At 32.1% G+C, this 24,427-nt stretch overlaps 2 protein-coding genes and 1 pseudogene across 3 annotated transcripts; 2 read left to right on the top strand and 1 right to left on the bottom strand.

Moving 5' to 3' along the window:
* Positions 1–2,657: 2,657 nt before the first annotated feature.
* LOC142538027 (uncharacterized) lies at positions 2,658–4,794 on the top strand. The gene is made up of 3 exons (XM_075643472.1): positions 2,658–2,892; positions 3,219–3,726; positions 4,027–4,794. Exons 1-3 carry the CDS (start codon positions 2,751–2,753, stop codon positions 4,355–4,357), a joined length of 981 nt encoding a protein of 326 aa, XP_075499587.1. The 5' UTR covers positions 2,658–2,750; the 3' UTR covers positions 4,358–4,794.
* Positions 4,795–7,724: 2,930 nt separating this feature from the next.
* On the top strand, positions 7,725–9,779 carry LOC142536238 (trifunctional UDP-glucose 4,6-dehydratase/UDP-4-keto-6-deoxy-D-glucose 3,5-epimerase/UDP-4-keto-L-rhamnose-reductase RHM3-like; annotated as a pseudogene).
* Positions 9,780–10,073: 294 nt separating this feature from the next.
* Positions 10,074–16,716, bottom strand: LOC142536242 (agamous-like MADS-box protein MADS1). Of its 2 annotated transcripts, none has more exons than XM_075641901.1 (9): positions 16,583–16,716; positions 16,160–16,400; positions 12,057–12,138; positions 11,734–11,795; positions 11,541–11,640; positions 11,144–11,185; positions 10,926–10,967; positions 10,623–10,810; positions 10,074–10,449 (listed from the first exon to the last, which is right to left on the bottom strand). In XM_075641901.1, the coding sequence occupies exons 2-9, from the start codon at positions 16,387–16,389 to the stop codon at positions 10,446–10,448; spliced, it is 750 nt and encodes a 249-aa protein (XP_075498016.1). In that variant the 5' UTR covers positions 16,390–16,400; positions 16,583–16,716; the 3' UTR covers positions 10,074–10,445. The 2 variants fall into 2 exon arrangements, with proteins under 2 accessions (XP_075498016.1, XP_075498017.1); XM_075641902.1 differs by having other exon boundaries at positions 10,079–10,449; positions 10,623–10,804.
* Positions 16,717–24,427: the final 7,711 nt, after the last annotated feature.

Here is a 24,427-nt window from a genome sequence, read left to right as displayed (position 1 = left end):
AGATTTATACAGAGGGATTGGTTACAGCTGTGGTTGAGTTTGCAGAAAAAGGGAAAAAGTGCGAGTTATCCTGTGAAATTGAGCTGGAGTTAACGCGTTAAGCCACCGATGGATTTTCAGATTCTCAAAAAGGCTGATTTCAAATACATCACAGCTATCAGGTTGTTTGTCACACGAAGCTTCTTCGCTTGGGACCAATAAATACGAAGCAAGTCACTGTTGTGAGACGGTATCAAAAATTTATACGGGTGAGTCGGATTTGATCATTTTAATTTACTATGAAATATGATACTTTTGATGCAAAAATAATATTTTTTTTTATTAAGTTTGAGATTCGTCGAAAAATATTGATAAATTATATTTTACTTTAAAATAACAATTCTATTAGTATTCTGATTCTTTTGTAAGGTAAAAATATCAAATTTTTTTCTTTTCGATTTTTGAGTTACAATAAAAAGATAAGAAAGACATTGGAAACATAAGAAGAAAACATAACATGATTTGAACAATTGATTCCAAAAAACATTAGTCAAGATAAATTAAAAGTAACAACTAGTTTAATGAACAATCATTTTTAAAATTTTGACTTGTGTATTTTTCGACATTTAAGGATATTAAAAAACTTAACTATAATTTTAAAGGCAATCAAATGCAACTTATTTTAGTAATTAAGTTGTGAAATTATAGTTTCTATGATAAAAATAAAGACAAAAACTTCTATTAGACGGTCTCACGAGTCGTATTTTGTGAGACATATATCTTATTTGAGTCATCCATGAAAAATTATTACTTTTTATGCTAAGAGTATTTTTTTTAATGTGAATATCAGTAGGGTTGACCCATCTCATAGATAAAGATTCGTGAAATCATCTCACACGAGACGTATTAAAAAATAAATGTGGAATATATTTAAAAAGTAGGCTGTTATTTTCCTTATGAGAATTAAATTCTCCAAATATATATGCGGAAAGATTGCCACATTGTTAATTTAGGCCACTTGGAAACCCAGTCTGGCCCAAGAAATCGTAACCCATGATTATCTGGACCGGGATTTTTCGCCCTTCCTCAGTCGGCCCAACCCTTAACTTAAAGATATATGGTAATTTAATATAATAAAATAATTAAATCTTGAATTCTGCACTAGTTTTATAAGTTCCATCAAATTTAATTTTTTAAATATAAAGCTTAAAATTATTTTCTAATAAAATTTTCATTTATGGATTTTAAATCCAATATCAAAACACGTTGAATGAATTTCAAATTTTTTAGCTTCGATTTCGAGTGATTTTTTCAAAGAATAATATATTCGAAACTTTAATTTATGGAGTTATTTAAAATTCACTCATCAGATTACTTGTCAAAATAAAAAAAGAAAAAGAAAAAGAAAAGAGGCTCTGTTTTCTAAGCACAAAAAATTAATAAAAAGCTTAAAGCGGATTCAGGGACGTTTCTCATTTAATTCAAGAATTAAATGCATCAGTAATCATTTTTAATTTTTATGTTTACCAACATTTCAGTCCTGCCCCATTAAATGAAGGCGACTGAAGTTCAGGGGTTCCCACGAAAAGAACATGTCTCTTGTGAGATAATTTCACGAATCTTTATTTGTGAGACGGTCAATCATACCGATATTTACAATAAAATTAATACCTTTAGCATAAAAAGTAAAACTTTACATGGATGACCCAAATAAGATATCTGTCTCACAAAATACGACCCGTGAGACCGTCTCACTCTAGTTTTTGTCCCAAAGAAAGTTAAAATAATTTATATGGATCCACATATTTCAAATCCATAAATTTAGTTTTATAAAAACAAGATCATAAATTTCAAATCTATCTATTGTATATTTATATAACGTTTCATGCTAATTATGATTTATATCAACCTCACACAATAATCGAAACATTTAAAATTCATTCTACTTTATGTAACTAATATGTAAATAAATAGTCTATATATTTAATATTTCATGTATTGTTTCATTGTTAATAATAAATTTCAAATATATCTCCTCAAACAATGAACATGATTCGTTGTTTTGTCATTTCTGCGTCATCTAAATAGGCACAATGAAATGAAAGATATCTTAAAATTTGACGTTATTTGGCTCGATTTGATTGATTTCTATCCTTATTTTATATGTTCAATTTTATTTTTGTTTACTTCCCAACCTCAATATAGTTACATTCTAATATGATCAATTTAGATTTAATTCTCAGTAGCCAAAACATGATTTCTATTAAAAAAAGTGGCATTTCTCGGTCGAACTCAAAAGAGTGGGTCGGTATCATAGTACCAAACAAGATACTTGGCATTTAGGAGGAGGGAAGCACTGCAACCTATGTTTACTTTTCACAGAAACCCTCATCAAAAACCAACAATTTTAAATGCATAGATTAGATTAGAGCCTGTTGTAAATTGTGACAGGTGGAGAATATCAAGAAAACTGAGTGGGAAGAAATTAAAGTGAAGATTCAAATTATAAAATTTTTCATGAATCCAGTCAAGTTCTCGATCCCTCGTTGATAAAATCTACCCCTACAATACATTGTTGTGTGAGAGTTTAAATGATGGTTTAAATGCACCTGCAACACATACCAACTAACCACACATACTTATTTACCTGTGTGTGTGTGTATATTATATGCACTTCAGTTATATATACACCGCTTCCTCTTGGATTCATCCCCAGTGCATGTCTCTGAACAACTTTACCTTCCTCCTATCATTCTTCCCATTCCTGGAAGATGGATTCAAGAATGGAAATTAAGCCGGCACCGCTGCCTCTGTGGGTTGTTGTTGTTGCTTTGCTGCTTTCCCAAAACTTGGTTATTCCTGTCATGTCTTTTGAGGATCAGAAAAACTACTATGCTCCAACTCCTCCAACAGGCAATGCGCTTTTCTTTTTTCTCTGTGTGTACGTACACGCTCATTCATGCACATATATTGGCGTTTCTAGGTTTATGTTTGCAAAGGCATATATATGTTTTTTTTTTTGGAAACATGCAAAGGCATGGATTTTATCATCCACTTGTTTTTCTCAAGAAAACATAACAAGGACATGAGCTTAAGCTTTATTGTTTCTCGTTCTGTGTGAATAAAAAAGGATACATTGTTTTAAGCATGCAAATGTGGAATAGTACTGAGTTGGCGAACAACCCCTCAAACATGCGAGCTGATCAATTCTTGTCTTTTCTTTTTCTTTTTGGTTACAGTCTCATTCACCCCTCAAGCACATGGTTCAAGAGGTGGACATGCAACACCAACACCTTCTCATGGAGGTGGCAGCTATGGAGGCACACCACCGGTCAACTGCGGTAATCCCCCAGGCGGTGGACCTCTCCCCACCACTCCATCTCCTCCAACAGGGGGTGGTACTGGTGGCGGATATCACAACCCCCCTCCAACTTCAATCCCAACCCCAACTACTCCGACCACTCCAACTCCTCCAACCGGGGGTGCTGGTGGCCCTTCAACTTCAATCCCTACCCCAACTACTCCGACCACCCCAACTCCTCCGACTGGGGGTGGTACTGGTGGCGGATATTACAACCCCCCTCCAACGTCAATCCCTGGCCCAACTACTCCGACTACTCCAACGCTACCCATTGGAAGCCCTCCCACCATCCCCATTATCGGCCCCGGAGGTCCGACCACTCCAGGCATCACCGTTCCATCACCTCCATTTTCGTTCACGCCAGTCTCTCCACCTTTTACTTGCATGTAAGTCTGTATCATCTTTTTATAATTTTATTTTCAGAATATGAAAGGTATCAAAAGCTTGATTCATTCTTCAAATGTCCACTTCTTCAATTTCTCCACAATTAAATTTCACATCACATTTCCAAATCTCGGCACTGATTTAAGATTTTAGCATCCCTTCTCCTTCTTTCACACAGTTACCATTGCTGCTTTTCATGTATGAAAACCATATATAATATATATATATATACAGATCATGGCTTCAAATATCAAAACTAAAAAAGTAAAACTTGATAATCTTTTCTTACCTGTGAATTGCAGCTACTGGAGCACTAACCCTGGATTGATATGGGGTTTGTTTGGTTGGATTGGAACAATTGGCAGCACATTCGGAGTGACCAGTTTACCAGGAATTGGTGCCAATATGAACTTGCTACAGGCTCTTTCAAACACTCGTAGCGATGGCTTTGGAGAGCTTTACAGGCAAGGGACAGCTGCTTTGCTAAACTCCGCAGCTGACTCCAGGTTCCCTTACACAACCACACAGGTCAGGAATAGTTTTGTTGCCGCGCTTAGCTCCAACAAGGCTGCAGCAACTCAGGCACGGCTCTTCAAGCTGGCTAACGAGGGTAAAACCAAGAAAAGAGCCTGAAAATTAGTGATTTATTTATGTTAAGGATCTGCGTTGTCTGACATTCAGTTCTGTTCTCGCTGTATTCTAAACTCACAAATATCGCCTGCGTTATCCTGTCCTTAGCTAGATTGACGTTTTATGTTCTTTAAGTTCCGTTTCCCTTATTATTGTAACCAAGTCAAGACGGATATCAACCTAATCCTTTTTTCTGTCACTACCTTAATCACTCTATTTCGATATTTATAGCTCCAAAAGATGATTTCATCACTCTCACATCTCCCAACACTCGCAATCAGTATAGGACGAGTTGATCCAGCAAACCATCGTGGTCACCGGAATATGACACTACGGAGGAGCGGTTCGAATTCACAATGTTGCAACTCTTCTTTTCATGTGGTGGGTATGACATTACAGTACTTCTCAATTACCAGAAATCACTCATGATACACGCACACTTGTCCTAACCACAAACAGGCAGGTGATGTGGGATATCTATGTAAAATATAAAAGTTCAACACAGAGTGAAATTTAAAGAAAATTTATAAGTTCTGGAAAAAATTTGAACTTGCCTAACTTCACAAGCACAATATCAATAGCTCAATCAGAAAAAATTGCAATTCAAAGTTAATTTTTTTTTTTAAAAAAAACGACATCCGTTTGCTAAACAGACGTTGCATGTTGCTATTTTAACAAACGATGTGCAGAAAAAGTCATCTTGCCGTTTCTTGTAATGTTCACTTCAAATAATATCCAGCATGAACAGCCCTTTGATTATTTCATCATTGCGAAAGCCCTCAGATTTTCGTCCCAACATGGCTGAGAAACCACAAATCAAAACACGAGTAATATTTGATTGATTAACGCTCTCATGCACTGCACCGGATCCATTACGGTCGAGTATATCTAAATCTAAATCAATATAAATATATATATAAATATAAATTACATGAATGTTGTTACGTTTATTATTTATATGTATATCAATATATATATATATATATATATATATATATATATATATTCTATGTATTGGAGTAAATGATCGGTGATTAGTGACGTGCATTATAATTAAAAGTAAGTCAAACAATATTTAATTTAGACCTATCGAATTAGAATGTAAAAGAATAATAAATTGTCCGTCCAAATATTAGCTTTGGATGTTATTTGAATGAAATATGTTTTTCATTTTTTCTTTCCAATTTCAGCTTATATTTAGCTTGTTCTCACCTCATTATTTTACACAGGTACCCTAATGTAGGGGTCTCAATCGGGTAGGTTGGGTCAGGTTTCGGGTCAACTCGCGAAATTATTTTATTTTATTTTTCAACCCGAACTCAACCCGAACCCGAAGCAACCCGAAAATCCCCAACCCGAACACGAACCCGTATAACCCGACTCAACCCGTTTAACCCGCCTAACCCGAATTTTATTTATTTTTTTTAAATTTTTTTAAAAAATTAATGAAAAAAATTCAAAAAAATAAAAATAATAATAATATTTTAATTTAAACACATAATAACAAAATTTTTTATTTAAATTTGAAATTTTAATCATAGAAAATTAAAAGTATATTTACCAAATCAAATAAAAAATTGTAAAAAAAATAAAAATATGCAAAATAAATATTAAATGATAAAAATTTATCATATAAATATACAATAAATTTTGTTCAAACATACCATATATAAAAATATAGGTAATATTTTTTTAAAAAAAGTTCAGCGGGTCAACCCGCGACCCAACCCGAAACCCGCCTAACATGGCACTAACCCGAATCCACCCAACCCGAACCCAACCCGAACCCGAAAAACCCCAACCCGAACCTGATTTTTTTCGTGTTGAGTCGTGTCGGGTTGACGGGTCGTATCGCATTTTGACATCCCTACCCTAATAAGGTATTTCGTTAAAATTCTAAGTTGATTTTTGTATTTTTGGAATTGTCCTTCCATCTATTAGTTGTGTATTAGTTTTTTCTGACTTTAATATCGCGTTGTGTATTATTTTCTAACTAATATATTACATTATATATTACAGTAAATTTTATTTTATTGCATTTAATTATTGCATTCGATAATTTAATCACTATATCATATAAGTTTTTTTTCAAATAAATTTAAGAAAAATATATTCCAAACAATTGTATACTCGATTATTTCCTGAAATAATTTAACCAGTCACTTAAAAAAAATCAATCTAATAGAATTATTTTTAAAAATAACAACAACGAAATTTAACAGATAAAATCGTTTTTCATCTTAAGATTACACCAACTGCTTTAAATTACCACATATAAATATCCTTGATACTAAATGAATTATTATAAAGATATCACTATATCTAAATATTCATAAAAAAATTAAAACCTATTCAATTATCATCAGTTTTGTAACATATAATTAATAAACAACTATTACATATTTAATTATAAATCACATAATTAGTCTAATGAAAATAAAAATTGAGGTAGCTAAAGAGAAAGATAGCTACTATTCGAAAGTTAACTTTCATGGATGCACAAATGACTAATTTTCAAATACTATATTTATTTAAGAACAAATAATAGAATGTTTTTCGGACCACAAATTATTTATTGACAATGTAGGAAACTATGGTGCATGGATTGATTTTTGTCAATGTTATTCAACAATTTAAACAACTTTTAAAGTCTAACAAAAGTTATTTTATATAAAATCCGACCGTGAAGCAAATAAGTTCCAGTTATCCAAATGTAAACCTAAGTATTGAGTTGATAATACAAAAGAAACTTTAGTCACCAAATTGCAAGAAACGTCAAATTTAGGCAGACTTGATTTTCTTTCCATAGAATTTGATACTTTGGCAAATAATCCAAACAACACTAGTGATCAAAGTAAGTTTTCATTTTATTTATTGTGATATTTACACGTATATTTTTAATCAAATAATGTTATTATGCACATATATCATTGGCATCATCAAGAAGGTTCAACTGAAAATATAAAATCATGGTACAAATATGACGTATATATATAGATTGTATTTCCGAATTGAATTCTACGATAATCCATGTGTAACAACTTTGCAGTTACAATTATCTATATTACCCGTGACTTTGGATGTCATCACTCACAGTTTGGTATAACTATTTTTTGCGGTTTTGTTATGTCTCATAATTGAAGAATAATTTGTATTTGATGTTTTGAGTTTATTTTTTCAAAAAGTGTTGCTTAAGTTTTCTTATTTGAATGTGAAATTTGTGTCATCTTTTATATATTTCTATTATATGTCTTTTTGCATTCTCTTAGAGTTATGATATGTTTTTTTATTGATTGACTTGTTCTTCTATCTATTTAATAATTTCCAACTTTTACAGGAATGAACATAAAAAACTTTGAATGAACTTTGGATATAAAAATGATAAAAGAATCAAAGCAACTCAGATACGACAGTTGATGGCTTAAAAAGAAAGCTTTGGAAGAGATAATGGTGATGTTACGTTTCATAAATTGTTGTTTTGATCTTATTTAACGATCTTATTTTGATCGCCTCTATTCAACGATCTTATTTTTCCTGGTAAGTGCGATCGGTGATTTTTTTTTGTTGTAATTGGGTGTGGATCCATGGCCCATTTGGAAATATTGCAGAAAGTTCGAGTCTTTATTTTGTTTTATTCTGTATATTTGAATTGATTCACAATCGTCAGATTCTCATTCACCGTATATGTGGGGTCCAGATTTAGCCACAAGTACATGGGATCCACTATTTTTTTTAAAATCACAAATGTGGCTATATCTGACCATCTAAATCCTGTGGGGACAGTGCCCCACAGGTAGGATCGAACGTTCCTTCTGATTAGATGGTGTTTCTTTCTATTTTATTTTTGTTCATTTGGGATGGGCTTCTTGTGATTTTGGCAAATTATGATTTTATATGCGGGTTTTTTGGAGTATATATAAATCGACATCCCTTGTGTATGATGTAGCTTTTTATTGATTGAATGTGGATAACCAGTTCTTGTTATTTTAATTTTTTTCCATCACTGAATTTTGCCGGTGATCACTGTATTTCTCTGTGTATCTAAGAATTTTGCCTTTCGTTTTTAAAAGATTGAAGGGGCATTTTGGATTTAGTTTCTTCATGGCGAAATATAAACCAAAGAATATCATGATCACTGGAGCTGCTGGATTTATAGCGTCACATGTTGCAAGTAGGCTGATTCAGAATCACTCGGAGTACCGAATAATTGTTCTCGACAAGCTAGATTACTGTTCAAATTTAAAAAACCTTGACCCTTCCCGATCTTTTCCCAACTTTAAATTCGTAGAGGGAGATGTTTGTAGTGCTGACCTTGTGAACTATATGCTCGACACAGAGAAAATCGACACAATTATGCACTTTGCCGCACAAACATGTAGATAACTCATTTGGCAATAGTTTTGAGTTTATCAAGAACAATGTTTATGGTACTTGTGTACTTCTTGAAGCTTGAAAAGTTTTCGGGCAAATCAAGAGACTTGTCCATTTGAGTACTGATGAGGTCTATGGGGAGACGGATGAAAACGCCGCAGTGGGTAACCATGAGGCTTCACAGCTCCTTCCAACAAACCCTTACTCTGCATCTAAAGCCGGGGCTGAAATGCTCGTTGTGGCGTATGGACGGTCATATGGTTTCGCAGTTATTATCACGAGACGAAACAATGTATATGGTCCTCACCAATTTCTTGAGAAGTTGGTCCCAAAATTTATTTTCTTAGCTATGACAGGACAGCCCTTCCAATTTACGGGGATGGATCCAATGTTAGAAGTTATCTTTATTGTGAAGATGTTGCTGAGGCTTTTGAGATAGTTCTTCACAGGGGTGAAGTGGGACATGTTTATAATGTTGGAACGGCTGAGGAAAAGAGAGTTTTTGATGTGGCAACAGATGTTTGTTGACTGTTTTCGTTAAATCCTTCCAAAATTATAAAGTTAATGGAGAATAGGCCTTTTAATGATCAAAGGTACGTCTTGGACACTCAAAAGCTTAGAAAATTGGGATGGTCAGAGCAAACTAAATGGGAAAACGGTCTGAGGAAAACTATGGAGTGGTATGCAAGTAATTTTGACTGGTGGGGTGACATTTCTGCAGCATTACTCCCTCATCCAAGAATGCTTTCATGCCATATCATAGAGAAAGATCATCCCAATGCGGGGCAGAATTCTGATCAAGATCAAATGGGATGTGGTACCCAAAAGTCATCTTTGAAATGATATTATGATTTAGCAAAACATTACGGCAGATATAAATAGCAGGGTGCAAGAGAACGATTCCTGACTGCTCTCTCCTTTTGTATACTGATGATTCATATCCTCCTTGCTGCTGGAGGGACATAAATCTATTTAATTTTTGGATTTGTCCCCTGGAAAGGATTTTACTTGACCAAGGTGTATACCTCCTAATTGATTAAATTGTTTAATATTTTGCGCCATTTTTTTCCTATATTTGTAGTGGAAAATAAGCCCTCGTGCTTATTTGGCGTTCAAAAAGTCTCATTTGTAGTAATAGAGACGTATTTTTAACGCATTGATCTTGCTATTGTAAGCAGGTAAAGTAGTCTAAATATGGCCCTAGCTCTAGTGCTAGATCCAATGATAATCCATTTTCTACTGCCGTTATTTTTGCTCGAATCAACTGAAATGAAAGCAAAAAAGTTTCACATTCAGTCTTTATCTCATGAATTCACAATAAGGTAATACTACTGAAATCAATCATCTTGAATACCACTGAAATAACCCACAATAATAATACACTTGTGATTTACTAATCTCCCAGACACACACACACACAGTCACACACACAAACACACGCACACACAAAAGTGTAGCACAGCCTGTTTAGACTGGGGGAACATTTAACAAGATTGCTTTGTGATAATAGCAAAGAATTTGTGTATTTCAATGATACAATCTTCATGGAGCAAGAGTTGCCTAGTTGCAAGGTAGTTTAGTTATTTTACATTGCATAAATGTCCGCAAACAAGATACTGATAATCTTCAACATCTCCTTACATGCCATGATCCAAGCACACTCAATAGAAGCAGGATATAAAATATTTCCCATTAATTACTAGGTCCTTTCCAACCACTGTCAACTGCAACACAAGGTTTAGGCGTCGTAAGTGTCGGGAACGACAAGTGAACTAAACCATATAGAAGCATTAACTTAGGACACCGCATTAATTCTTGTTAAATGGAAATCATGGGCACGTTTGGTCCACAAAACTAAGTAATGATAATAACGAATAACAAGAAATGGATATCATACACTAGTTGGAGAGGTGTTTGGTCCTGGCGAGAGTAGGGGTGACTGGGTTCAAGAAGGTTGACTACTGGGAGGAAGTTGTGAACATCGTATGTCTGAGACGACATGGGCAGATACTCTGATCCCCCGGCTGCTGCAGGATTGATTAAGTTCAGTTGCTGCTGTGCTCTCTCATTCTCAGCTATCTGCACCTTCAAATTATTTTCAAGCATACACAAATATATATTTTCTTATCATTTCTAATTTCCGGTTTGAGAAACTATATCTGCCGGTGCGTCACGAACGCAAAGAGGATTAGCATATGACCTTTGCTCGCAGATACATGTTAGCATTGTGCAGCTCCAGCTCCTGTTACAATATGATCAAATTCATGATTAATTGGTACAATATTCATGTGCATTATGGTCTCAAACCTAAACTAAATCTCGACTTCAATAAAAAAAAGTATTCCGGAAAAGTTGAACATTTAGCGTGAAGTAGTTTTCTGATCATGTAGTTTAATGAACAGAAATACAGACACATACCCTCTTCTGCATAAGCTCTATCTCAGCGAATAGCAGTTCATTCTGCGAAAATTCGACCATATGATATAAAATTAGAACACATTTATTTCGAAGAATGTGACAATAAACTTCATTACTGGGACAGTGGTAGTGTGGAAAAAATTAAAATTTTATATTAATTTTGTTTCCATATTCCCGAATGTTGTTTTCTCAGATAAGTATACTAGAGAATGAGATAAAAAGTTTTGTTTTTTTTTAATAAAAAAAAAATATTTGATGTGGTTGTCACAAACGAAACAAAAATGGAATTATATATTATAGCGCGACTTTTACTTTTGGAGATAGAAAAACTGGTGTTCGGAAACAAAACCAGAATAGCATTCCACAAAATTTTGGAGACTTGGTAATTAGTTTTTACCTTCTTGGAACGGATTCTGCTGATTGCTTTCTCCACTTTACTTTCAGTATTCTTCAGTTCTTTCAAAGACATGGAGCTAACACCCTCTCCAAGAATTTGCCTATATATACACATAGTTAAATGTCCGTAATAATCTTGCATAAATGGCATTTGATCAAACTATATAATATACATATACACACACATACTACACCTGTTTGAAGTCTGTATCTCTCTTATTTGTCTGCGCAGTTTGGCGGCTTCTTGCTGGTAAAACTGGTAATTCAACAACCAATGGATATCACTTTAGGAAGGTAATCAAATTAATAATCTGTACATTTCATTCCTTTAGTTGGAATATATGATTAATAAGCATCCTTTTACATCCATTCCAAACGGGTATATATCTGTTAATTTTGTTTGATAATATTTTAATTAATTATAGGTATCTATTTTATATATTTATTTCTAAACAACTACGAAAAAAGAAGAAAAAATCATTTCTTTAAAGTGAAATCAAGATAAAAAATAGGTAACCTGAGTGTTAGCTTCAGATGTTGACACAGAATTGGAGGGATCAGAGCTTGCTTTCTTGTACCTGTCAATAGTTGCCCTAACACTGCATGCATCCACAAAAAACTTCAATTTGTATCAAAGTTTTATTTCTTTCTATACATTCTTTAGTTGTGTAAGATGTCAAGCTTTTCGTGAAAAACCTTAAAATTTTGTTTAAGAAAGGTGTTTCTATTCCCTAATAAATTTTTCAAAGTTATTTTCTAAAAAATGTTAGTCAAATACAAAAAAATTTTGATACTATAATTTGAAATCAGTTATAAAGTGACATGCCAACAAATATAAAAATTAGTGAAAATTTACGATTTTAGACCTATGAGTTGGTCTCTTTTGGGTTTTAATTTTGTAACTTGTCAACTTTTGGTTTTCATATAAGAAATTGGCTTTGTTTGAGTTTTGGTCATTTTTCCCTACAAACCACTAAATCAATGGAATATGATTTATTTGACACTGATTTTCTGCTACGTGGTATATGTGGCGAGAATTAAGCACATATTACTCAAATAAAATCCATCTCATAAAAAATAAAAAAAGCAAAATTACTTAATAAATCAAAATGAGAGGAAAAAATTTGTCGTTTCTCATTATTTTTGTTTATGTATATCTAATATAAGTAATATAATTTTTTTTTTTTGTCACATGAGCCACATAAGAGTGTATGCATGCATGTCAAATAAACAATATCCGGTGGATCTAGTAGTTCCGAGCAAAAAATGACCAACAAAAAAAATATTCAAGTTACTAGATGAAAACAAAACTTTGACGAGTTAAATAATTAAAACAAAAAAAAAACATGAAAACTTATAGGACTACAATTACAATTTTCCCTAAAAATCAGTCATATTATGAAAACAACTACGAAAAGCCAAAAAAAAAAAAATCTTGTTCCGATCGAAAAGTTCTACTAGATTTCTTCATCCCACCAAGAATTTTATTACGTAGAGTGGACGGAGAAACGACTCACACACATATGGCATCATAATAATCATGATTTACACTTTATTCTAATAATTCATAGTATATATCAACTGGAATGTCATGCTAACTTGATTTGGTGTACTATTTATAAATTTCAAATTAATCATGATAATCCTTGGATGATCTGTGAGTCAAGCCTCAAACCATATACCTATCAAATATCCCTTGATATTCGAGGGATTACAACAAATAATTCGGGATTTGGTCATCCAATAGATGTCGATCCAAATTCAACCACAATAAGTTGCCAGATACCTTAAATTCTTAGAACAACCTCGTTGGTGATCAATGATCATGAATTCGAATCACTCTAGAGTGCCATCCAAATTTTATAGAGTCTCGATCGGTGGTCAGAACAGGAGGATCATAACCATCCAAGGTTGAGGGATCCATAAATTTATCATGCAATTGATGTAAAGACTTGTATTTATTCTATTGATAAAAAGAGAGACATCATATAGGAGCCCAGCTCCGAGGATAGATCATAAGATGCAAAATCAACAGCTAAAACATCAGAGGATAATGCCAAAACTTTACGAGACCAATGAAGATGGATTAATATTCATATTTATGATGAAATAAAATTTAACTTAGTAGCTGGAACTAAATAGTAAATGAATAAAGCATGCATATCCCTATCAATGTTAATTTTGAATTAATTAATAAATAAAAGTGTGTAAATTTGCGAAGAAAATACATAAATTAAGCTAACATTTTGTGAGCATATATCATTCATTATTTTAAATTGAAAAAATCAAAACTTCGATGCAACATAGATATCAAATGAATATTAGGGAGCTGATAGTTATAAGGTTCCTTAAATAACATGAATAATCAACAATCAAGCAAGGCTAGGATTTTGTTCAATATTAATCTTGATGCCAAATTGTGGATAAAATTTTTTTTAGACCAATTCAGTACATTTTGAAATATAAAAAATTCTTAAACCAATGTGCAATTTTGTCCAAGATTTTTGATACAATTTTTCTTATTAATCAAGAAAACATGAGGTAGTATAGGATTCCTTGCCAACCTAAAAAGGTCACCTCTCCTTAAAACCATGACATAAATGTATAATCAATATCCGAGTCTCACAGAAACATCACAGTGAAAACACATACATTCACTTTCAGTCAGGACAAGTTGGGGGGAAAACCTTAATTTCCTCGACACACCGATTGGCTGCCCTCTGCCACGCTGGCTCAAGATCCCACGATATGATTGGCTCTAGCATCTTTGTTCCAGGATGATCTTGCCACGTGTCCCACACCCTTTTACCCCAAGGTTAATACCTCCCATTGATCAAGATCTAGACCCTAGTTGATTATTACCCACCTCGATTGATTCAAAATCCCGATAATGCTCCCATATCCCTTCAGTTTCTTCACTTTATTACAGCATTTTTGTTACATGGTTTTAAAGGCGTAAAAAATGTGCATTTCTTTGCCTGTTTACTGAAATTACATATACATTTAGTAAGTCTTGTTTGTCTGTAATCTCTTCTTTCGTTGAGTGCATCAGTGAATCAGAGCAGCCATTTTTCGCAAAAGTCAGTACTTCAAATATTTCCCATCTAATTAATTTAAGCTTTCTTCTTTAATATCCCTTTTTCTTGAAAGTTTTGGTGGCAATGGAGTGTCGTAGTTTTGCTTTATTTCCTTTCTATACTTCAACCCCTTTTCTATTTCAAGAAACCCTTAACGTTAACGTCTTTTTGAAGAAACTGATCGGCCACTTTAGCTGTGTCATTTTTCATGATTCCCCATCCCATTTTTCTGAGTTAAAGAAGTTCTTTTTGAGCTTCAAAAAGTCAGAGTTTGAGAAGGGAGAAGAAAAGAAATCTTAATAGAACAAATCTACCGCAATACAGAAAGGGTAATGTTTTCACCTTTACAGATCAAAAAAAAAGAAAAGAAAAGAAAAGAAAAGAAAAGGCTTTGGGCATGGAGGAGAAAACCAAAGAAAAAGGGGGAATATGACAACCCTTCTCCCCTTGTCTTGAAGTGTAGAACTGAAATATCATGTCTGACATGACCAAAGATTCTATGGTTAAAACACATCACTTTAGGCGCACAATTACTTTGTTTCAAACCCTAACTATAGTCCCCTTGCCCTAATCCCTACTCCACTAGGGGTAAAACGGTAAAAACGGCCGAAGCCCAAGATGCCCATCTTCCGAAAATGAGATATTACATTGTTTGACCAACTTAAAATGGTGTCTTAACAAGTTATTTAGTCCTGCCCTTTTGAAATTTGAAACCCTAAAGTGCTAATTTTTAGGTTTAAAAATGAGACTTTGATTTGTTGAAATGACGGGAGATTAAGGGTCAAGAAGAACAAGGGAATGGGCAAATGGGAACTTGACAGCTTTGCAGATGAGTTTCACGAGCTGACAGATGACATGTGAGGAAGAGAAAGAAACAAGTATAATTAGCATTACATACATATATACATACAAACATTCACAAGGAAGCTGATTTTTGAGAAAGTTTCATGTATAATTTCTTGATTGTTTAAGTTATCTAGAACTGTTACATACACCACTTCTTCTTCTTCTTCTTTTTTTTAATTAATCACAACAGATCTTGGAGGTATCATATCGAACAGGGAACTGAGAGATAGCACAGAAAAGAAAGGAGAACTCAGTGGAACTCATAAAGGAAAGCCAGCAAAAAAGAATCAAAGAAAAAACTAGTGAATCTGAAATGGTGATGGAAGACTCGATCTTAACTGCATAAAAATTTATGTATGTCAAAAAAATTCATTAAACTTACATGACAGAAGGTTAGATTCAAGCTATATTCATGTGATCATCAAATCTAGCTTTCCAAAGAACAATCAAAACAGACATATCTAAAAAGAAAAGAGAAGGAAATAACAGTTTGAAACCTTTCCTTAAATTTTCTTGATGCCACACAAATACAGGAAACCATGATCTTCTCTCAAATTTCAAGAAAACTAGATGGTGACCTAGATTTATGAGAATGGAACTTTAAAAAAAAAAATCAAAACATAAGATCGTAATCTTATAAAAACAAAACCTTGAATTAACGAAATGGGATTTTAAAAAAATAAAAAGAATATTTAACCTGTTATTAGCATATTCATATAGCCTTCCACGGGATGAGAAGACAATAAGGGCAACCTCAGCATCACACAAAACAGACAACTCATAGGCCTTCTTAAGCAGCCCATTTCTACGCTTGCAGAAGGTGACCTGTCGATTCGTCGTGTTTTCGATCCTCTTGATCTCAATCTTCCCTCTCCCATTTTTTCTCAACAAATTCGATGACTCGGATTCTGGATTAGGAAACGCCATCCCAACGAAAGCTGAAATAAGGAAAACAAAACTGAATGATTGTTCTTGAAAGTTCATCAAGATTATAGCCTGGTTTAAGGAATGGTTACAAAACAGCAAAAAAAAAAAAAAATGGAATTTAAATTTAGAAACATCCAAAATAAGCTAAACAAGATTTTTTTAGTCAATGGTTTGAATTAATTTAGTCACTAACCTGGTAAGGAAACTATGGAAGGGAAGGTAAAAGGGAGAGCATGAAATTGTTGTCAATTTTACACTATGCTATACAACAACTGTGAACAGAAGTGTTGCAGAAAATGGAATTGAGTTGTTCCAGCAGGCAGATATTTATAGCTAAAATTTAGACCCTCCAACTACAATCCACCTATGATATATATTATTTTGCTTTATTGTGTATCTTCACGATACAATATATGTATAATAAATACTCAGACAAATTGATTAAATTTGAGTTTAAACCCGTTCTGAATAGTGATTTTTCGTATCGAAATTATAGGGGATCATGGATCATTTTGAACCTATGTGCGTTCTATGATCGGGAGAGGTTTACACACGATTTCCATCGATACTCGAGGGGTATGGTGATGGTTTTCTCGTGCTGGTTAGGTCGTTTTTTTTTACGATTTTTATTGGTAAAAATTCAAAAATCGAAACGCACTTGAATTCAACAAGAAAATGTACTTAAATAAGTTGATGAAATTGTTCTAAAAAATTGGTTGCATCAGACGCAAAACTCATTAGCAAATCAAAAAGGGAAAGGATACCCGGCTACCAAAGTCAATCAAGAAACATGAGGTATTGTGTATAAAGATAACTTTCTACATGCTATGCGCCTTCGTGATATAATATTCTTGTCACTAATTTCCACGTAAAATTAAATTTAGACATCGATATTTTCACTAGCATATCTTAACTGGAATTAAATGGCCAACAATATTAAAACATGGATAAAACTTTTTTGTACCAAAATTTTACGAATTTCCACTTAAAAAATTTGTAGCTAATCTCCATTTGCATGCAGTTTAATTTGTAGTGAAATTACTAAAAATATCAATTAATCTTTCAAGATAGATATATATATATATATATATATATATTTTAAAGTAAAAACTTATTTTATCAACCTCAAAACTAAATCATTGAGGTAGGAGAGAAGAGGGCATTGTTGTCTACTTATTTGAAAGATCCATTTCTCTCAAGTATGGGTAAAAGGAGGAGAGATGAAGAGAGGTGGTTCTTTTGGAAAGTGACTATTAATGGTGTTGAATGAGACCTTGGTTAGGTTACACTCAAGCAAAATTTTCTTTTCCTTTTTGTCAATCATATGTTTAGAATGAACTATTAATTTCACTCTTTCTACGTATCCTTTCGATTCCACTAATAATTATGAACATATATTGCGATGCACTAGAGCTATCAGTCGAAGAAAAGATTTTAAGATGATCGACCAATATTGTTAATTAATAAATAACAGCCAAGAATTTATGGATGTTACAAAATGATATCTGTTTCACCCTCTTAACCTTCTATTTGGATAAGTATTTTAAAAACGTTTTTAGTGTATTTTTATAAGTGAAAAAAGTTGAAATGTACGTTTACACAAGATTTCTGTAAAAACGTTTATGAAAATTGTTATAATCGAAAATTAATTTAGAGGGTGAGTGAATAAATTTATCGCAAAAATATTTCTGTTGGGTTAACAATACTGAAATTTTGTTCTTGTCAGATGGGTTTTCAGTAAGTCAATCAGAGTAAACTGTACGGAAGTAGGTAAAATCAGTTTTTGATTAATGAGACGTTTGAAACAAGCCTCGTACTAGCCAGTCAATATCTTATGCATGTGATATGTATACTATTTTTTTTATATGTGTCCACTCATCGTGTTCACATCTGTATCTACAACTGATTATGCTGATTCTTCAGGGAATGCATGGATTCAGACTGATTGATCAACTAGATAGACTGTCAGTTGAGTTTCATCAGTCAACCTTCAATTTGTTTAGCTATTAATATCCTTCTTATGTTTTTGTCAGTTTGATTTTGTAATAAGTTAGACTTCTTAGGAAACTTCTTCTAATGAAAATTCACTTTTCTTCATTGAATTCAGTTCGATTAAGTTATGTAATTATCCATTGGATCAACAACTTTATTCAATCACCAAAACTTAAAATGTTCCAACAAAAAAGTTTTTTTAAAAATTGTTCTCTAAGTATAAAATCTAAAGAATAACTTAAAGATATTTTTGATTTTTTAGAATAATAGACAAAGTTGTTCAGATATTTTTAACTGTAAAAACTTTTTATTTGTAAAAAACACTTTTATAAAAAAAGTCTTATAAGTACGTTTCCAAACGAAGCCTGATTTTTTTGGTCGAGTTAATATTTTGCAAAAAATATTTTACCAAGATATACAATTCCCTAGTGATATTTAAGCTTCGATGAGATTAGATGAGTAAGTAATTTTCTTCAAAATTAATATTATCACTCATTGTGTTTTTCAAAAACAATGTAATAATTGAATAATATATATTTTATAAGTTTTTCAAAGAGTCGATGTCGAAGAAGTTAGGAGACAGTGTCACAAATCAATTTTTTGAGACAAGTCTCTTATTTATGTCACACATGAGAAATTATTACTTTTTATGGCAAAATATTGATATTATTATAAATATAAGCATGGTTGACCCGTCTTATGAAGAAAAGTATGTGAAATCGTCTCATAAAAAAACTACTGATATCTTTTTTATATATTATATTTGAGGAGACAAACTGTATTAAAAAAACATACTTTTGAAGAGAAAAGGTATTAATAAGTTGGAGTTATGACACGAATTCTGTAATCTACTTGCATAAATTTAATGTCCCATGCATAGTTTCGACCCACAGATATTTAGTCAATTATGCTATTCAATTAAATGAGCGTGGACAATAATTATATGGATGCTTCCATTATTTCAATATCTCGATCCGGGTTCGATCACAACCAAAAAATATTTGAAAAGATATTGGAAAACTTAATTTAAAATAGGAAATTTTAATGATTTTGTTCAATAAATTGGCATGTTTTCATTTTTTTTTGTCGTGTATGACATCAAAGTTTGATCTTCGTTTAATATTTTAGTCATTGTTTTCATTTTTAATCCATTTTCGTCGGAGTGTTAATGTGATATTAGATATGTCGACAATGTCAGTATGATGAATTTTTAAATTTTGCTTTTAAAATATTCTCATATCATGAAATCCTACAAATACTTATTTCCTCCAAAAAATTATTTTTCTATGTTTTGAAACCTAAAAGTCTCAAAATTTTGCAATTCCTTTCAAATGTATTCTTATCAATTTGATTAAAAGAAGTCAGATTTTTTTTTTATAAATTATGATTTTTTTTGTTTGAGATAATATATATTTATAATTATATGGACACGTTAGCATTAAAAAATTTCAGTTAGTATTACATTCTGTCAGTTAATTAATATTTGCAAGAAAAATAAATTATTGTGTATAAAAAATTACTAGGGAATATTATCTCTGTTTCAGAAATCTAATATATTAGATAACATAATATTTTTAAGTAATAAATAAAAATTTCCCTGTCTCGCGTCTATTAAATTATAGAAATAAATTTGAAAATATCGTCTAAATTAAATTTCATCCAACTAAGTAAAATGAATATGAGAAATAGGGATTTGGATTCTCTACTATGTTGAAAATACAGCACCAAGTGCTGTGCACTTTTTACACGAGATGATCATGTGATCATCTCGTTTAATCTGATAATTTTTTAAATTTATCTCATATGGTGTGATGTCCACAAGATGATCATGTGATAATCTCGTGTAAAAAATGCACAACTCTTCAACGCAGTAGAGGATCCAAATCCGAAAAATAGATAAGACCTCAATCGACACATTCTCAAACTTGAGACAAATATTATATATGAACTCTATTATATGTGAATTGTTTTTAATCAATCATTTACTGTTGTTTTTAAGTAACGAGACGTTTGAAACAAGCCCCGTACTAGCTAGTCAATATCTTAACTTTATTGTGAGCACGGAGGTGAACAACATTTCAAAACTAGATATATACAAATAAATAAATATATATATATGTATATGTATGTATATATATATATATATATGTATATGTACACACACATATATATACACACATTTAAGATAGATTATAATTTATTCTAAATGAGGTTACTCAAACGTGATGAATTTATCTTTTGACAAAAATGTTTTCTTCACGGAGTATGGTTTCACGAGTTGTTTGTGAAACATATTGATTGTTTTTCTGCCTATTTTGAAGTAACCTATCTTTCAAATGTACCAAAAAATGCCATTTTAATTAAAAAAAATTCATTTTTCAGTGTAAAGTCAATGCCGACGGGCCCTTAATTAACCCACTGCGCAAATAGAGCGGATGCAAGGGAGCATTTGTAATGCCCATTCCACTTGGGAAAAAATTGAATGTTTATTTCGACTAATTGTTATATGACACATTGTGCAGTCGCACAAAACTCTCATGCACATTCCTAAGTAAAAGTGTCAAATCGGGTGAGTTGGATGGGTCGGGTTGAACAATAGTACTATTCAAAAATTGTTCAATCCAAACCCAACCCAAACTCGAACCCGAGCCAACCCGAAAATTCTCAACCCAAATCAACCCGATCAACCAGATTTTGAATTTTTTTAAAGAAAATTAAATAAAATTCAAAATAATAATAATAATTTTTAATTTAAACACATATTAACAAAATCTTTCTCATATATATGATTTAATTTGAAAATCTAATTGTAGAAAAATAAAAAAAATTTACTAAATCAAATAAACAATTATATAAAAAATAAAAAAATGTTCAAAATAAATATTAAATTATGAAAATTTATGATATAAATATACAATAAATATTTTTTCAGACATACAATATATAAAAGACAAAAAATTGTGTGAGACGGTCTCACAAGTCATATTTTGTGAGACATATATCTTATTTGGGTCATTAATGAAAAAATATTACTTTTTATGCTAATAGTATTACTTTTTGTTATGAATATCAGTAGGATTGACCTGTCTCATAAGAGACCTACTCTATATAAAAATGTAGGCAATATTTATTAATTATATTTTTTTAAAAAAATTTAAAATTTTCGGGTCAACTCGGATCAACCTGAACCCAACCCAATCCGATCATTGTTTTCGGATCAGCTATCGGGTTCAACCCGATCTGACCCGAACCCGAAAACTCCAAACCCAAACCTGATTTTTTTCGAATTGAACCGTGTCGGGTTGGTGGGTCGTATCCTGATTTTATTACCTCTATTCCTAAGTTTGAGCCCGAGGCGTGACAAGCATTGTCACAATTCAGTGGTCACTTATATGAAAACAATATTTAAAATTATATTTACACAATTTTCTAAAAAAATATATAAATTTCCTCACTCACATAACACTTATTTTTATAGAAAATGTGTAGTCACCTAAAGTAAAACGTGAATTCTTTGGAAAGAGACGTTGGAAGTTGAACTAATTATAAGTTACGTTCATGAAATATACACGTATCTTAGTGGCGAATCTGACAGACATGATCTTGTTGAAATTTTGTGTTTGTATTTTTGTTATTTTTCATACCAACTTTATATTTTTTTTATCATTTCAAACAATTATATCACCTAAACCTAATGCATATATTTCATATCTCATTTCACCAACATGTTGAAATTACATTTTCGATCAAATAACATGTATGTATGTGTTTTAAATTTTTTTTATGACATGAGAACTCGCGGCCGCTATATTTATTGGGCAAACATCCGGACCAACTTAATAGGCTGTAAACCAGATTAGTCATGCAAATTACATTTGATGTAAGACACATTATTTGAAAACGACCATCGTCGTTTCATATCTGTATTATATGTTGTGAAAAAAGAGATCACCAATTAATACACACATTTATTATTAATTAATAAATTAATCACCTCCCCTGAAAGATTGTGGAAGTGTGACAGAGACAGGAAGGGGGCATGATGTTGTTGTATTCAATTCTATTGCCACCTTCCCCGATCATCATTACATCTTCATGTGTTCTCATTGCATTCATGGTCCCCCCCCCCCCCCCCCCCCTCTCTCGCCAATTGTGTACAATTCACCAAATTTTTTTTAAAACAAAAATTGGTGCTTAAATTTGAATTCGTAGAAGAAATTCCATGGACTTTTTTTTGTACCAGTTTTTATCAAGTTGTGGGATTTGGACAAAGAAGATACATCATAATATAAGCATGAGCATACAATGGTACAATGTGGATAAATCATAGATTTTATGTTGTGGTTAGATTGGTGGATTGAAATTATGAATTTCAAATTTCTCGATTTCTTTGGTGGAGAAAACTCAACTGAATTTCAAATCTATTTAATATCAAGTTATGCAATTTCAATAGTATTTGTTATGAATTTCAAGTACACACAAATTTGAGTGTAACGATAATGGGTCGTAGACTGATCTAACATGAGTCGTAGTTCATGTTTATGCACTGTCACTCATAAAATATCATAACCTTAGAAAGTGGTTTATTTCGTCTAACACTTGAACTCAGGAAATTTCGAAATAGTATATCGTGCAATATATTTGCAACAAAGAATTGATTAAAGATGGATGTGAACCGAAACCAAAATCTTACAAAGTTCGACTAGGTTCACAAATCATAGTGAGAAGAAAAAAATGATTCATGGACTCGACTTTTGAGCTTCCACTCTCTCTTTTCCTAGGAAAGTACAATATAACTCATAGATTTATTTATATATATATATATAATATGTATTATTCTTCTTTTATTGGCTACTATTTTAGGAAGAAGCCTAAGAATCAATATTAATCATCCACCAACGCGAAATGTACTAACAAACAATACGATGATGCTTCTTTACACTTAACCCGTTTCCTATACGACATACACACAAAACTAGCACATCACAAGATCTCGAAGAGAAAGTCGCAGAAACGGAAAAAGAAGAAGAAGAAGAAGAAAAAGGGTAAGAATATGAAGAACTAACTCAAAACCAACATGAAATGAAGGGTTTTTAGTTGTAGTTTGGTTTGCAATCATCAAAGTGGGATTAATGCACAAGAAAAAGACTGATCCTATAGTAACGTCACTGTTTAAAGTTGAAGAATATTGAGGGATAAATAATGGATGTAACATGTGATTAGGGTTCACGAAAAGGTGGGCACATGGGCCATCCAAATTATGGGATTATAGGTTGTCACCATCAAAATACATGGCTTTATTATATCAATGTCTATAGATACGGAATCAATCAAATTTATGATGTTTAAAAATTTACGACCCCGAATAAATATTGTGTTTGCATCGACGGATATTTGAAGTGACTTCATGTTGAGATGAATTATTTGAAATCTATCACAACGATTCAACAAATAACTAGTTGTGATTTGAATTCTGCCGTCAAGATCCAGACAAACCAATAAGTTTATTATTATGGATTTGAAATTCTTAGCTTTTCAAATCGATCCGTTTAAATGCAAGATAAGGAAATGATTCAGTATTTGGAAAGATCATGATTCATATGTCATTTTATGTTTATTCACTTATTTTTTTTCGATGGGGGAACTTATATATTGGTGAAGTAATACTTTTATGAAATGTAATTGCAATTTCGGAAGAATTTATTTTTTATATCGGATGTTGGGATTATTATAAAAATTAAAAACTCGAAAAAATTGAAGCTGAATAATGCAAAAAATAAATCATATTGGCCTCAATTTGATTGGTCAACTCCCATATTTATTTATTTATTAAAAGTAAATGTGCAAACCGGACTAAGTAAAACTTTAATGGGCTTTATTTGGGCTTTAGGTTCAATACCTTGGGACAAAGTAGAAGTTAGATCCGATATAAAAAGAAGAAGAAGTTAGGTCCGATGGACTGGGTTCGCAAAAAATAATTATAATAAAAGAGAGCTAAAATAAAATAAAATAAAATAAAATGATAGATGCAACAATGACGTTGACA

Source organism: Primulina tabacum, chromosome 2 (assembly GCF_025594145.1).
Source record: "Primulina tabacum isolate GXHZ01 chromosome 2, ASM2559414v2, whole genome shotgun sequence".
In the NCBI taxonomy this organism is placed as follows: Eukaryota; Viridiplantae; Streptophyta; class Magnoliopsida; order Lamiales; family Gesneriaceae; genus Primulina; species Primulina tabacum.
The sequence above is the reverse complement of the archived record's forward strand: the minus strand, read 5'-3'. Positions and strand labels throughout refer to the sequence as shown.

Bases quoted from the DNA above. Each gene is read 5' to 3' on its own strand.
- LOC142538027 (XM_075643472.1), top strand. From the start codon at position 2,751: ATGGATTCAAGAATGGAAATTAAGCCGGCACCGCTGCCTCTGTGGGTT. The intron at 2,893-3,218 runs GCAATGCGCTTT...TTTTGGTTACAG, and splicing joins TGCTCCAACTCCTCCAACAG to TCTCATTCACCCCTCAAGCA. The intron at 3,727-4,026 runs GTAAGTCTGTAT...TGTGAATTGCAG, and splicing joins TCTCCACCTTTTACTTGCAT to CTACTGGAGCACTAACCCTG.
- LOC142536242 (XM_075641901.1), bottom strand. From the start codon at position 16,389: ATGGCGTTTCCTAATCCAGAATCCGAGTCATCGAATTTGTTGAGAAAA. The intron at 11,641-11,733 runs GTGTAGTATGTG...GTGTATATATAG, and splicing joins GAGATACAGACTTCAAACAG to GCAAATTCTTGGAGAGGGTG. The intron at 10,811-10,925 runs GTCATATGCTAA...AATAATTTGAAG, and splicing joins ACATGTATCTGCGAGCAAAG to GTGCAGATAGCTGAGAATGA.